The sequence below is a fragment of the Paroedura picta genome, chromosome 4, assembly GCF_049243985.1.
Source record: "Paroedura picta isolate Pp20150507F chromosome 4, Ppicta_v3.0, whole genome shotgun sequence".
Lineage (NCBI taxonomy): Eukaryota > Metazoa > Chordata > Lepidosauria > Squamata > Gekkonidae > Paroedura > Paroedura picta.
Window position 1 is genome coordinate 36,446,494 of NC_135372.1, and position 13,586 is coordinate 36,460,079.

The following is a 13,586-nucleotide window of genomic DNA, read 5'->3' on the forward strand; positions in this document are numbered from 1 at the left end:
GAAACTTTAGCCCTTGGATATTGATTTCCTATAAAAACAGAACATTTAGCACCAGTCAGTGTGTGTGTGCCCCTCAGATATCTCACATATACTGCCTGCACCCCAGTAGGCTACTGCTTCTGAGATGCTAGTCTTGGATCTGCACACTTTCCCATTCTGATGATAACTATCATTTCCTCTAATTCTGTTCAGCCCTGCTTTCCTTACTCTAAAGCAGTGGTTCTCAACCTTCCTAATGCCGCAACCCTTTAATACAGTTCCTCATGCTGTGGTGACCCCCAATCATAAAATTACGCGAGTGTTCTTTCACAGAAATTAAACCGAAACTGACCAAGATTCATTGTTCATGATTGTATATAAATTGTTTTCCCCCCAGGGTTTCTCAGTTCAGCTCTGCCTCTTGTCCCACCATGCTGATCTTGCTTTTTATTGCTGATCCAGACAGACAAACATTATATCTTGATCTACACTGCAAGGCTGTTGTGTGGATGGCACCCCCCGGGCAAGCTGCTTGCCCTGCCACAAGCCCTGTGAAAGTGTCATTCGACCCCCAAAGGGGTCCTGACCCCCAGGTTGAGAACCACTGCTCTAAAGCCATACATGTGTGTTACAATGGTCGTAGAGTGTATGTTTATATATATAGTTGCCTTTAATTTTTTTCTCAATTAAAAAACTTTCGAGCTATTCTGATTCAAGCGTTTCTCAGGGTTTCATCAGTAGAGTTTCATTAGTAGAGATCCCAGTGTTACCCCTCACTAGCTAAAATCTCCAAGCAATACTTAATATGGGTAACATTCTGACCTGAAACTCTATTCTTCAATACCTTCAAAGTAAGGATCTTATGTAGAGATCTTTCCCATCACCTACTGCCAGATCCTTTAACAGGAGATGTGGGGCAGTGGTCCCCAACCTTTTTATCACTGGGGACTGGTCAATGCTTGACAATTTTACTGAGGCCCGGGGAAGGGGGGTAATCTTTTGCCAAGGGATGTTGCTGCTGCCTGAGCCCCTTCTCCGCTTGCTTTCCTGCCGGCACCCCCGACTTGCTGCCACCCGCTGGGGGGTACTGCCAGCAGCAGCTGCCCAGTGCCATGCCAAGGGGGAGCCCCAGCCATGGCGGCCACTGGAGAGCACCAAATGTGAGCCGGCGGCAGAGTGGCAGGGCAGCAGACGGGGAGGAGGACGAGGAGGAGCTGCAGCCCGGTACCAACTGATCCACGGACCGGGACTGGCTGATAAGTGTCCCTTTATTTCAATAATCTGGAATGTCATGACCCCCATAAGAGTTTCTGATTTAGAAAATAGAGTTTCTGGTTGCTCTTGCCAAGAGTGTTAAAATGCCCAACTTTGGAGCAAGATCTTCAGAATTTTGGGAGAGCTTTGGGCCTTGTGTTTGCTTTGCAGGCTTTTTAGATTCCCCTTTTCCCTTCTCTTACAAGGCTCTGCTCCAACTGTTACTCAGGAAGAAGGGTTTCAAGCTTATATTGTCTTGAGAGGCAGCATGAATTCCACCTCCTTTTTTGTTCATTCACACCTAACTGACTTGCATAGGTAAGGCTGTTTATTGTAGATAAGTGTGGTGGGGTGGGACAACATTGGATCTGATCATCCATCAGCAACCTATAACATCACTTCTTCCCAAATGGGTTCCTTGAAAGGTGGTGAAGAGGAATCTCCAAGTTACAAAATGTGTTATTGCTGATTTGTTCTATGAATCCAGTACTTGTGACTGATGCATAATCCCAAATTTGTTGCTACTTTGCATGGTGGGTTTCTCCATGAAGTACCTTCAGTGAATTTCTACAGGTCTGTTGGAAAGCCAGGTTGGAGAGTCTCAGAGCAAGGAAGCACCTTCCTTTTCGGAATTACTCAAAAGATGCTATAGAACAGTGGTCCCCAACCTTTTTATCACTGGGGACCAGTGACGCTTGACAATTTTACTGAGGCCCGGGGGGGAGTAGTCTTTTGCCGAAAGATGTCACCGCTGCCTGAGCCCCTGCTCCGCTTGCTTTCCTGCACCCCTGACTTCCCGCCACCCGCTGGGGGGGGGCGCTGCCAGCAGCAGCTGCGCAGTGCCATGCCAAGGGGGAGCCCCAGCCATGGCGGCCGCCGGAGAGCACCAAAGGTGAGCCGGCGGCAGAGAGGCAGGACAGCCCCTGAGGCAGCAGCCAGGAAGGAGGACGAGGAGGAGCCACGGCCCAGGACCGAATGATCCACGAACTGGTCCCGGTCCCCAGACTGGGGGTTGGGGTCCACTGCTATAGAACATTCAAAAGTGATCTCCTGGTCAGATCTATGGTAGAAGCCTGATGGAAAAATATACTAAACCCAACAGACTAGTATGAGTTATGATGCGTTTGAAAAAATAAAGGTTAGCTCCTGTATAACACTATATGATATACAGAAGAAGATACAAGAAGATATGGCCATGCAGCCATCTCCTTTATCCAATGAAGAAAGAGCCTATCATTTAACAGCTGTCCATAAAAACAACATGGGAGTGAGCCTCAAGGGACATGAAAGTGTAACAAGGTGGGCTTCCAGTCAGATATCAAAATCTTGGGCATCTTTGAAAATCTAATTATCAGAATTTCTGACAGTTTCCCCACCCTAAGTCAAAGGGATGGATCACAGATGGATATTGGGAGTCTGTACAGGTGATTTGTCTAGGATAGCCAAATTGGGGTTGAGAAATCCCTGAAGATTTGGGTTATAGCCAGGGAGGGTTGGGGAAGGAAAAGAGACCTCAGTGGGATATAATGCCATAGACCAGGGGTAGTCAACCTGTGGTCCTCCAGATGTCCATGGACTACAATTCCCATGAGCCCCTGCCAGCAAATGCTGGCAGGGGCTCATGGGAATTGTAGTCCATGGACATCTGGAGGACCACAAGTTGACTACCCCTGCCATAGACTATAAACGCCAAAGTTCATAGCCATTTGGCCATTTCCTTCAGCTGAGTTGTAATTGTGGGAGACTTCTAAGCTTCTCCTGGAGGCAGGCAACTGTAGAGTCCTCTGTCAGGCAACCTGAACAAATCCTCCGTAACCATGTCTCCCTATCTCTGCTCTCTTCCTCTGTGTTCCAGGATGACCTCATCATTCATCATCACTTTCTTCTCCAAAGATTCTTCTCCCTCCCTCCCTCCCTCCCTCCCTCCCTCCCTCCCTCAGAACCTGCAGGGTTACCATAGGAACGGCAATAAACAATCTTGAATCATAACCATTCTCTTGGGTATTCCTTACTGGTCACTTGATCTGTTACAAGTGTCAGAGGTGGACCTTCATCCAGTGAGTGGTGAAATATCTCTGGTGACTTTCTGGTGACTTTTTCATTCATCATGTCAGGTAGGAAAGTCACGATGTTCAAAAGACTTCTCCAGTTCTCCATTTTCCTAGGTATTTAGCAGAGTGCCATCTTGAGGTCACAAAGTCTTTGCTGGATGAAAAGGATGGCAGGTTAAAATAAGTTGAAACAAATCAATGGAGAAATTATTGCAGACAGAGGAGAGCAGAAGAACATTAAGAATGCAGCTTAGAAGACACCAGATCTTCTAAATGACATCAGCAAAACAAGTCACAACTAAGTCTCAGTCAAGTTGATAGCACTTTGTTTAGTGAAGATTAAGATCCACTCAACTGATTCTGGTCTGACAGAGACATCATTGGGTGAAATGAGTCCATAGTGTTGTATGTTGTATAAAAGCAAATTACTAGAAACATCAGAGAAAGGTTAGGGGATGAAGAAGAAAGATATGCAAAGTTATGTGCAAAGGAAATCAATGCCAATGACTTTTCTAACTCACCAGCAACTTTTCTAACTCACTTAAACTCAAGGTTACAGTTGAGTTTAGCGTGAGGGAGACCTGGTGGGAGAAACTTGCAGAATCCCAAACAGCTGCTGGCTTTTGAAGTAAGTATGGTTGGTGCAAACAGTGTGTCCCTACCATAGAAGTAGTGTTAGGTTGAATGGACACTTCCTGGATTATGCCAGAGGATTCCTAAAAAAAAGGAAGGTTTTTAAATAAAGAACAGAAACAGTTTGCTTGCTAAGCTTTTATCAAGCAGATGTTGGCATCAAGATGTTTAGATGGGCAGCAGCACAAGACCAAAGACCAAAGAACATTCTGTGTCCAAATCACTTTCCAACTGCTGTTCTCATCACTGGTCAGTAGACCAGGGAGGGCGGGAGGGAGAGCACAGGCTTTCCCTGGTAACACACAACGAGGTTCCTTAGAGAGCGATTTTCATCTGCAGCCTGAGCAACCCAACTAACCAAATTTGGGGTCCAGATTTGGATGGAGGCCTTAAGCAAACCATTGTTAACCCAGTCTCTGTTACTTCTGCTGCTCCACTTAACAGGATTGTGTCAGACAAGGCTCTTGCATGAACTGCAGAGACCAGGGCTCATTCTGCACACACAGGACAATGCACTTTCAATGTGCTTTGGCAGCTGGATTTTCCTGTGCAGAACAGGAAAATCTACTTCTAAAGTGCATTGAAAGTCCATTATCTATTGTGTGCAGACTAGACCCAAGTCTCTTAGCACTGCAAAATGCAGACTATTCAGGCAGGCTGAGGTGGTGGTGGTGGTGGTTGCCTGTCAGGGGATGGTTGCTGAGAGCCCTTTCAGGGTTCACAAACTCAAGGCCTAATCCATTTTATTTTTTATTTCTAGATGAGGCCCGTACCGGGTGTCAGCCGGAAGGAGCAAATCACCAGCCTCTCAGCATCCCCATGGAGACTCCTCAATGGTTCCTTAGGACATCTGCACCCTGTCTGAGTGCAGCTTGGCTCCAGCCTTTGGTTCCCACTCTGGTGGTCCAGCCAAATTCGAGAACGGCCGTCGCATTGAACTACCTGCCGCCGCACACCTCTCTCGTGCAGCCGCCACTCAGGAGGGATGAACCATCCCAAATCCCCCAGCCTATGTCAATTCACTCTTCAATTCCTGCGTGGGGGATGACTGGCAACATTACTGGCCCATTTTTGAGACCAATAGTATCTGAATACTGTTCAGTGGAGCAGTGGCATGCTCACCTGCCACCGGCGGCTAGTCATCAGAGGGCAAAAGGTTTGTGCTCGTTGGACTTTTCAAAGGCTGCATGAGCCTTTACATGGGACTACAGTCATTCCTCGTGTCCTCCCTGCATAGCTCATTTGAGAGTACTTCTCAAAGAGTCGTCCAGGGAGCCTTGATGTTGCCAAAGAGGGTCATCAGGCTGGAGGAATGATAGAATCATAGAGTTGGAAGGGGCCCTACAGGCAATCTAGTCCAACCCCCTGCTCAGTGCAGGATTAACCTAAAGCATGCAAGATAAGTATCTGTCCAGCCACTGCTTAAAGACCACCGGTGAGGGGGAGCTCATCACCTTCTTAGGCAGTCGATTCCACTGCTGAACTACTCTGACTGTGAAAAAATGTTGCCTGATTTCTAGCCGCTATCATTCTACATGTAGTTTAAATCCATTACTGCTGGTCCTATCCTCTGATGACAACGGGAACCTTTCCCTGCCTTCCTCTAAGACTTAGTGACAACCTTTCAAATACAGCAATCAAGTCCCCTCTCAACCTCCTCTTCTTCCTGGCTGAACATTCGCAAGTCCCTCAGCCTTTTCTCATAGGGCTTGGTCTCCAGGTCTCTGGTCATCTTCATCACTCTCCTCTGCACCCTCTCAATTTTGATCACATCCTTTTTGAAGTAAGGTCTCCAGATCCATGCACAGTACTCCAGGTGCGGTCTGACCATTGCTGTATACAATGGGACTATGAAATCTTATGATTTTGATGTGATGCCACTATTGATACAGTCCAAGACTGCATTTGCCTTCTTTACTGCCACATCACACTGTGTGTTCATATTTATCTTACAGTCCACAAGCACTCCAAGATCTTGTTCACACACGCTGCTACCCAAAAGTCTACCTCCCACCCAGTATGCATGCTTCCCCTTTGTATGATCCAGATGTAGAACTCTGCCTTTATCTTCCCAAAGAGAGAAATTGTCCAGCCCCATAAATATTTGTCCCACAATCAGAAAAGAAGTCTCGATGTGTCTTAGGGCACATTGAATTTTAACTTCTTTGGAATGTGGTGCCTCAGTAGGCTAGGTCAGCTTGCTAAGGAGTTATTCATGTGCACTACAACACATCCCATAGTTGTCTATAAGTCAGAAGCTGTCTATCACAGGGTTGGTTCTTAATGCAGGAGCATTAACCAGAGATTGCCCAAAGAGTCTTCTCTCTTGCTAGAGTCTTTCAAATAGGCCAGATCTGTCTCTTACTGTTGAGTACTTAGAGCGAACATGGAGAAATTAACCAGGACTTCCCTTTAATTTACCTGGTTTCTCTGGATATCATTTTCCCACAAGTTCCATGCTACAAGCTGTTTGTGCAGTCCAGCCACACAGCGCAGAGATGTACCATAAAATCATAGAGCATAATTTCATCCCATTGGTTCTGGTCCATCCCTGGAGGGGGTGGAAAGGGGAGGGGCCCTGGGTGGGTGTGTACACAGCTATGCTTCTCAACCATATTCTGCATGACCACACCACTTCTGGGATTTCTCAAGAGTAAAAAAAGTTGAAAAAGGCTGCCGTAGACACAAGCTGATTTGGTGAATAGTTCCTGAAATTCCTACCTGAGACTTGCCCTTTCTGAGGCCTGACCCCAATAATGCTATTAAGAGCATATAAGGATCAACAAATTGCTTATAGCTTCTGTGGCTATTAAACAACCCAGAAATAATCATACAGATTTAGGTGTATAGACCATTCTACTTCTTAAGACTCCAAAATCTTCTGGCAGCCTTTTACTGCTTTGAATCTGACCCGTTACCTCGCAGAAATTTCTGAGGCACCATGTTAATTTACATTTCATAACGCCTTGCACTAGTCATCAAGAAAAGATTATTTGCTCATTCCTGTGCTTCTTTCTTATAGTGACAGATGCTCCTGCTGACACCCAGGAAACGAGAAGAATTAATATTGTCCACCCTGGGAGAGAGCAGCCCCAGGACAACAACATGCCCACACTGGAGATACCAAACAGAGCAAGGACAGCCGCATTGTCATTGGTATCCTCACAGACTCTAAGCAAGGGGCCAATAGACCTGTGTGCAGTAGAGGATGAAGGTGCAGGGACATTAGGAGCCCAGAAACCTGATTCCTCAGTTCCAGTTCAGAGCATTCAGGTGATGGAGACAAAAACCCTTCCCATGTCAACAGGTGCAAAACCAGGAGAGTTGGAGAAAGGCATTTTGAATCCAACAGAGGTTCTCAAAAGAGACCTGGAAACTGAGAAACTACCCCTTAAAAAAAGGTGGCGAAAGAGAAAGATGGCTGACCAAGCTTCGCCCACCGAGCCCAAAATAAAAGTCCATATTCCAAATCCACAACCTTTAAAACCAAAGGAAAAAGCTCTAGAAGTAAAAGCGAGTGGTTCGAAGCCCAAAGGTCTGCCAACAGAGAAGAAGACCACAGAGCCTAAGAAGGCACAAGCACCTAAAGTAGCCACTGCAAAAAATAAGGCTCAGGCCAAACCGTGCACGGGCCCTTTAAAAACACTCCCCAAGAACAATCCGGGTTTACGTTTGAAGGAGTCTGTGCAGATCTTCTACCCACTGGGGGAAAAACACGTTTCCACCATGCCTGTTCGGAAGGGTCCCACCAATACTTCTTCAAACATGCCTCCATTTAAGCCAGCGTTCACAGCTACAAGGCCTGTTCCAAAAGCTTTGCCTATGTCAGTCCCTAAGCCACTGGGAAACCCAACGTCCAGCACACTGACCAAACCAAAGCCACCAGCGTCACTCCCAAAACCACCCTCCTCGTTGGCTAAACCAACACAGATCCCTGTGTTTGTGCAACCGGCAGCTATTCCAAAGCCTCAGCCAACAGCACTGCAGAAGGGCCTACCCAATGTCGTTGGGAGAACCTCTGCTCTTGAGTCAAGGCACACCATTACAAGGCCACAGAATCAGAGGCCCGGCCATATGCAAGTTAAGGGGCCAATAAGGACAATGCTCAACTTCTGCCCACGCACAGTTCCAAGAGACCATGGCCTGGTCCTTAACTATCCTAAACCTCCACCCGCCTTACCTTTCGAATTAGCCTTCAGAAACTGGAGGCCACCTTCCAAGGACCTGCAGGTCTCAATCCCGATCACTGAGGAACAACGCCCCAGAAGGGAGATGATGAAGCGACAAGCTCAGCGGGAAAGAGAGGAGGCGGCACGGTGGACTTCTTTGGGGCGCGTGCAGTTTTTTGCAGGCCGTGAGAAAGAAAAGGAGACCTCTATTATGTTTGGCTACCCCTAATGCTTCGGTTAGGTCTCAGGGCCAAACTAGTTGCGGCGGGGTCCCCTTGGCCATGCCAAGGCTGCTGCTGCTATTTTAAAGTCATGTGAGGAGATGCAGCATAGAAGGCCAAGGCACTCTGGTTTGGCCCCTGCAGCTGATGGAAGGTGTACTTCGTAACTTTATTACGCTGAATGTTTCAGAGTCCTATTTTATTAATTTTGTAGATATGTATATATGTGTAAAATTTCCAGTTTTTTGTACTTTACAGTTTTGTAGCATTTAATGTTTCAGAGTTACATCGTGTTATTAATTCTGTAGGTATGTATATATGTGTAAAATTGCCACCTTTGTATAGTTTATAGTTTTGTAGCATTTATTGTTTCAGAGTCACTATGTTTTATTAATTCTGTAGAAATGTATGTGTGTGTATATATATATATATATGTAAAATTTCCACCTTTGTGGTGTTGTCTTACTATTTTGAGTGTCTTTATATTTTATTATATTACCTTAGTAAGTTTGTTGCCACTGGAAAGAGAGAGATCACTAGCGTCTTGCATTTCTTTATATTTTATTATTTTAAAGTGGGCAGATTGTGGGCAGAGGCTGAGAGGCTCTCCAAAGGGGTGACACATCCACTACCCTGCATCAGATCTGTACAAGAAGGGAAGATCCTGCTTCATCTAGCTCTCCAGCAATTGGCTGCCCCTCTCTTCCCAAATGTGATGTTTCAGCGGCTCTCCTTGTCCCCCAGCATCTAAAGGCTTCCTTTCTTTACCCAAAAGACACAAGCCAGCCTGTTGGGGGGGGGGGGGGGCAGGGGCATGGCCCTTGCTCCCAAGCTCCTTGAGCATTTTAAGTATATCTAGCTTAGATAATTAAAGATTCATTAAACAGAAATATGAACGGTAGCTAATAAACATTAAAAGTCGAGAGAAATTCAAATTACTAATAAATGATTACATCATCATAGTCCGTGAATCCTGTGAATTAAAGATAACAAGTGCTTCCAAAATTGGTAAGGAGAAGAGTTGGGTTTTATACCCCGCTTTTCACTGCCCCGAAGGAGTCTCAAAGCAGCTTACAATTGCCTTCCCTTCTGCTCCCCACAACAAATGAGTCAAATGGACCATAAATAGCAAGGAGCTCAACAATCACTGACTCAGCAAACTTTGGAGGCCTTTCTGTCTGTTGAATTTTCGACCCCAACCAATGCCATCTCCCTTGTTTATTTATAATGTATTCATTTATAATCTAATTTATATGCCACTCTTCCCTGAAGGCTCAGGGTGGCTCACAATAGTTCATAATAAAACAGATTTAAACATTTAACATTAAAAACGGTTACAATTTTAAAATCTAGGAACTTATGATTTCCTTCCAATGAGGGGGGGGGGTGGAGTAAAGTGCAACTTTCACTGTTAATATTGGTAGACAATTGGAGTCCAAAGCGACCTTTAAGACCAACAAAGTTTTATTCTAGGTATGAGCTTTTGTGCACACGCACACTTCCTCAGACAATGGAACAGGGATCTTCAGAGTGCAAATATAAAAGAGAGTAAATTATCAGTAAATCGGTATTTGTCTGTTGGTTTGCTTGTTTATTATTTGGATTTCTTGTTCCAGTCAATAACAGCATCATGAAAATATCCAACAAATATGCAGCATAATGAAGACGTTTGTCACAATCGAATGATGCCTTGCTACAATAACAGAGTTATAATTTACTCTCTCCTTAGATTTGCACTCTGACGATTCCTATTTCATTGTCTGAGGAAATGGATATGCACACAAGAGCTCATCTGTAACTATTCTAAAAGACCTTTGGGCCTCATAATAACTTTTTGGGCCTTACAATTTAAGGGCCAATGAGTGCTCCTGCCTGTGCCATCCTGCCGCCCGAGTGGCCGGCTGCCCAATCAGGCTGTGTCTACCACCCCTAACTGTCATGTCCAACGACTTGGCTCCCTTTGCCTCCGAAAACTGACAGAGCAGGCTGGTGCCTGCTGATTGTGCTTCCAGGGGCCAGGGGACGCTGCCTCCCTGCAACAGACGGCTACCAGAGCCAATGAGAATATGGGGAAAAGAGAATCAGCCAATTGGAGGGAGAGCCCTCTAAGGCCCGGTCTCCGTGTGCTGTGGGAATTCTGAGGGGAAATCCCTCCGTTTGGAGATAACTGGAAGGTTCCTTGCCAGAGATTTTAATGATGGGCCTATTTTGGCAGGACGAAACAGCTGGGGGAGGGAGAAGAGCAACTCTAGTGTTGGTCTCTGAGAGCTGTTCTGGGGTAACATTTAAAAAAACGGTCTCTAACCTGGAAAGCCGGGTTGGATTCCCCATAGGCAGCCAGCTTGGTGACCTTGGGACAGTACCAGTTCTCTCAGAGTTCTCTTGGCCACACCTCCCTCACAGGGAGTCTGTTATGGGGAGAGGAAGGGAAGGCAATTGTAAACTGGTTAGGGACACTTGAAACTTCCTGGGTGACCTTCGGACAGTCACAGTTCTCTCAGAGCTCTCTCAGCCACACACCCCTCACAGGGGGTCTGTTATAGGGTGAGGCATAGAATTTCAAGTGGAGTTAGCTTTACAGGAAAGTAGACAGTGAGACTTCGGGGGGCAACTAGGTGATCCACTTTTATTAGGCAAAGACTTGGCCTAGTGGACAAGAACAGGGACTGCAGTTGCCAGCAGTAGGCCCCAGGCTTCAGAAGGGCAGACATTGCCAACCAAGCAACGGACTGTGTTAGCCAAGGGCTGTCTGCGGCCATGTGCATTCCTTTTGAAGGGAAGCATGGGGGGGGGGGAGAAAAAAAGAGAGAGCTTTCCCTTCAGCCTAACTGCCTAGAGATGAGATGTACTTCCAGGGGATTCTCAAACCCCACCTGGAGGCTGACATCCCTAAACTTCAGTGGGATACAATGCTACAGAGTCACCCCTCCAAAGTAGCCATTTTTGCCTAGGGGGCTGATCTTATAGACTGGAGCTGAGCAGCAATTCCAGGAGATCTCCAGGCCCCACCTGGAGGTTGGCTGTCCCTGGTCTGAACATATTCCTTGAAGTCTGGAAGTGGGGTCTCAAAAGTGTGTAATGCCCGCGCAGCCATCTAGCACCCCGTGACTTTTTTCAGGAAAACTTTGAGGAGGCAGAGAGGAGGCAAGGTTGCCAGTTTGGTGTAGCTTCATGTTCTGGAATTCCACATTACTTAGATGTGCATAAACCTGACTTACGGTCAAGACTGCTGTGCACAGACAAACCTCCTTTTACGGTTGCCAACTTCAAAGTGAGACACTAAACCCACACCAAACCTTGAGCTAGAGTGCTCTCAGCCCACCTCCCTCACAGGGAGTCTGTTATGGGGAGAGAAAGGGAAGGTGATTGTAATCTGCTTTGAGACACCTGAGGCCTGATGGGTGACGGTGGGTCATTCCCAGTTCTCTCAGAGCTCTCTCAGTCCCACCTTGCTCACAGGTTGTTGGTTATAGGGTGAGGAAGGGAAAGCAATTGGAAACTGCTTTGAGACACCTGAGGCCTGCTGGGTGACTGCAGATCATTCCCAGTTCTCTTAGACCTCTCACAGCAACCTCACAGGTTGTCTATTGTAGGGAAAGGAAGGGAAAAGATGTTTGTTAAGCACTTTAAGACTCCTTACAGCAGGATACACAAATCTAGCTCTTCTTCTAAGGGGCAACAGTGAAAGAAGCATGTGGGCACATAACATTTTTATTTATTTATTATTTGATTTTTATTCTTACAGTATAAACAGTAAAAAAATGGAGACAAGGAGCAGGGTAGACACCTGTGTTCTGTGACTACCCCATGTGAATTAGGGCAGGGGGACATTTCGGTGTTTGTAGCCTAATTCACACAAGAAGAAATGAGGTTGAACGCAAAATGGGGAGGAATTTGTTGCCATGTAATCTCCCCCTAAGAAGAGTCTCCAGTCTGATTTTCCCTTCACATATCTGAAGACATGGCTCTGGAAAGCTCATCTGTAATCACTATGCCAAAATTTCATGGAATATTTGGGGCCTTTTCGCACAGGGATCTTTGTTGCAAATTGTTTGCGGAATGAAAAATCGCCATTTAAAATAGTGGAATTCGTCGTTATGCATACCTGCCTTTGTAGTGGAATCAGTTGCGTTTTTTAGCGTTTCCCACAGGCTTCCGGTCTCGGCAGAAATCGCTAGAAAGGAAGCGCTATTGCCAAGCTCGTCCCGCCCCTGGCCGTCAAGCAGCCAATGGGCAGCCGTTAGCATGCTCCCAAACAGCCCCTTTCCCTTTAAGAAAGGTTTAAAAAAAAAAAACGACCCATAGCAACGAATCTAGGTAGATTCGTTGCTATGGAGAGACCCATCCAGCTGCCTAATGTGAGCTGTCGTTTGATTGTATGATCGTTTGCACGCTGCCTCGAGTGATAAAAAAAAAATCCCCCCCCCCTCTCACGGGCCCGATTTTCGGCTGAATTTATTTGTAAAAAATAAAGGGACTTTATTTCAGCAAACGGGCTTTTCAGTGGTTTGTGCTTAGTGACTGAAGGTGAAGGACTGAAGCCAGGGAAGCCTCTAAACAGAAAGAGGCTCGCCGGTGCGTTTATCCCCGCTCGCTCGGAGAAAAAAAAATGGCGATCGCTTCGCCGGAAGTTTGGAGGAGAGAGCCAGGGGGAGGGACTTTGAAGAACCAGCAACAATGGTAACGCACAGGTCTTTAGCGCTACTGTTGCAGATTGGTTGCAGGAGTGTATCGCTATCCGGAGGGTGAATCCACTTTTCTGGATTCCCCTGAAAGCGCCACAACGAAGCGCTTTTTGCTGATTGGTTTCAGGATTGTTGCAGATTGTCTACGACATCGTGGGTTATGGCAAATTAGTAGCGTTTCCAAATAGCAACCATTCTGCTACTTTGAAGCCGTGCGAAATGGCCCTTGGTCTGCTCCCAAGTGGCTATTTGAAAATTATATGCATTGTAGCAGGATAACCATAAGGGCTGAGAGGATGAGCAATGAAAGATACTGGAATTTATATGAAAGATGATTCTATGTATTTCGACTGTAGAAAAACATGACAATGTGAAACTTCACATTGGTTATAGCATGGTGGTAGAGATGTAGAAATGAGAGGTCAAGATACAGTCCTAGTGTTATTCTTGTATGTTTATTTGTTTGTTTGTTTCATGGATTTGTTACCTGCCACTCTTGGCATGCCGGCTCGTGGCGGGTTACATAACAATGCCAATATAATAAAATGCAATTCCCAATTAAAATCACCATTAACAACCCCATAAAACCTGTGG

At 46.1% G+C, this 13,586-nt stretch overlaps 1 protein-coding gene and 1 long non-coding RNA gene across 2 annotated transcripts; one reads left to right on the forward strand and one right to left on the reverse strand.

Annotated features, from left to right (window-relative positions):
* Positions 1-1,665: 1,665 nt before the first annotated feature.
* On the reverse strand, positions 1,666-10,312 carry LOC143835179 (uncharacterized). The gene is made up of 4 exons (XR_013230031.1): positions 10,153-10,312; positions 3,947-4,000; positions 3,246-3,438; positions 1,666-1,808 (listed from the first exon to the last, which is right to left on the reverse strand). It is a non-coding gene; the product is annotated as an uncharacterized LOC143835179 (long non-coding RNA).
* On the forward strand, positions 3,223-8,778 carry C4H2orf78 (chromosome 4 C2orf78 homolog). The gene is made up of 3 exons (XM_077332420.1): positions 3,223-3,347; positions 4,678-5,073; positions 6,940-8,778. Exons 1-3 carry the CDS (start codon positions 3,341-3,343, stop codon positions 8,313-8,315), a joined length of 1,779 nt encoding a protein of 592 aa, XP_077188535.1. The 5' UTR covers positions 3,223-3,340; the 3' UTR covers positions 8,316-8,778.
* Positions 10,313-13,586: the final 3,274 nt, after the last annotated feature.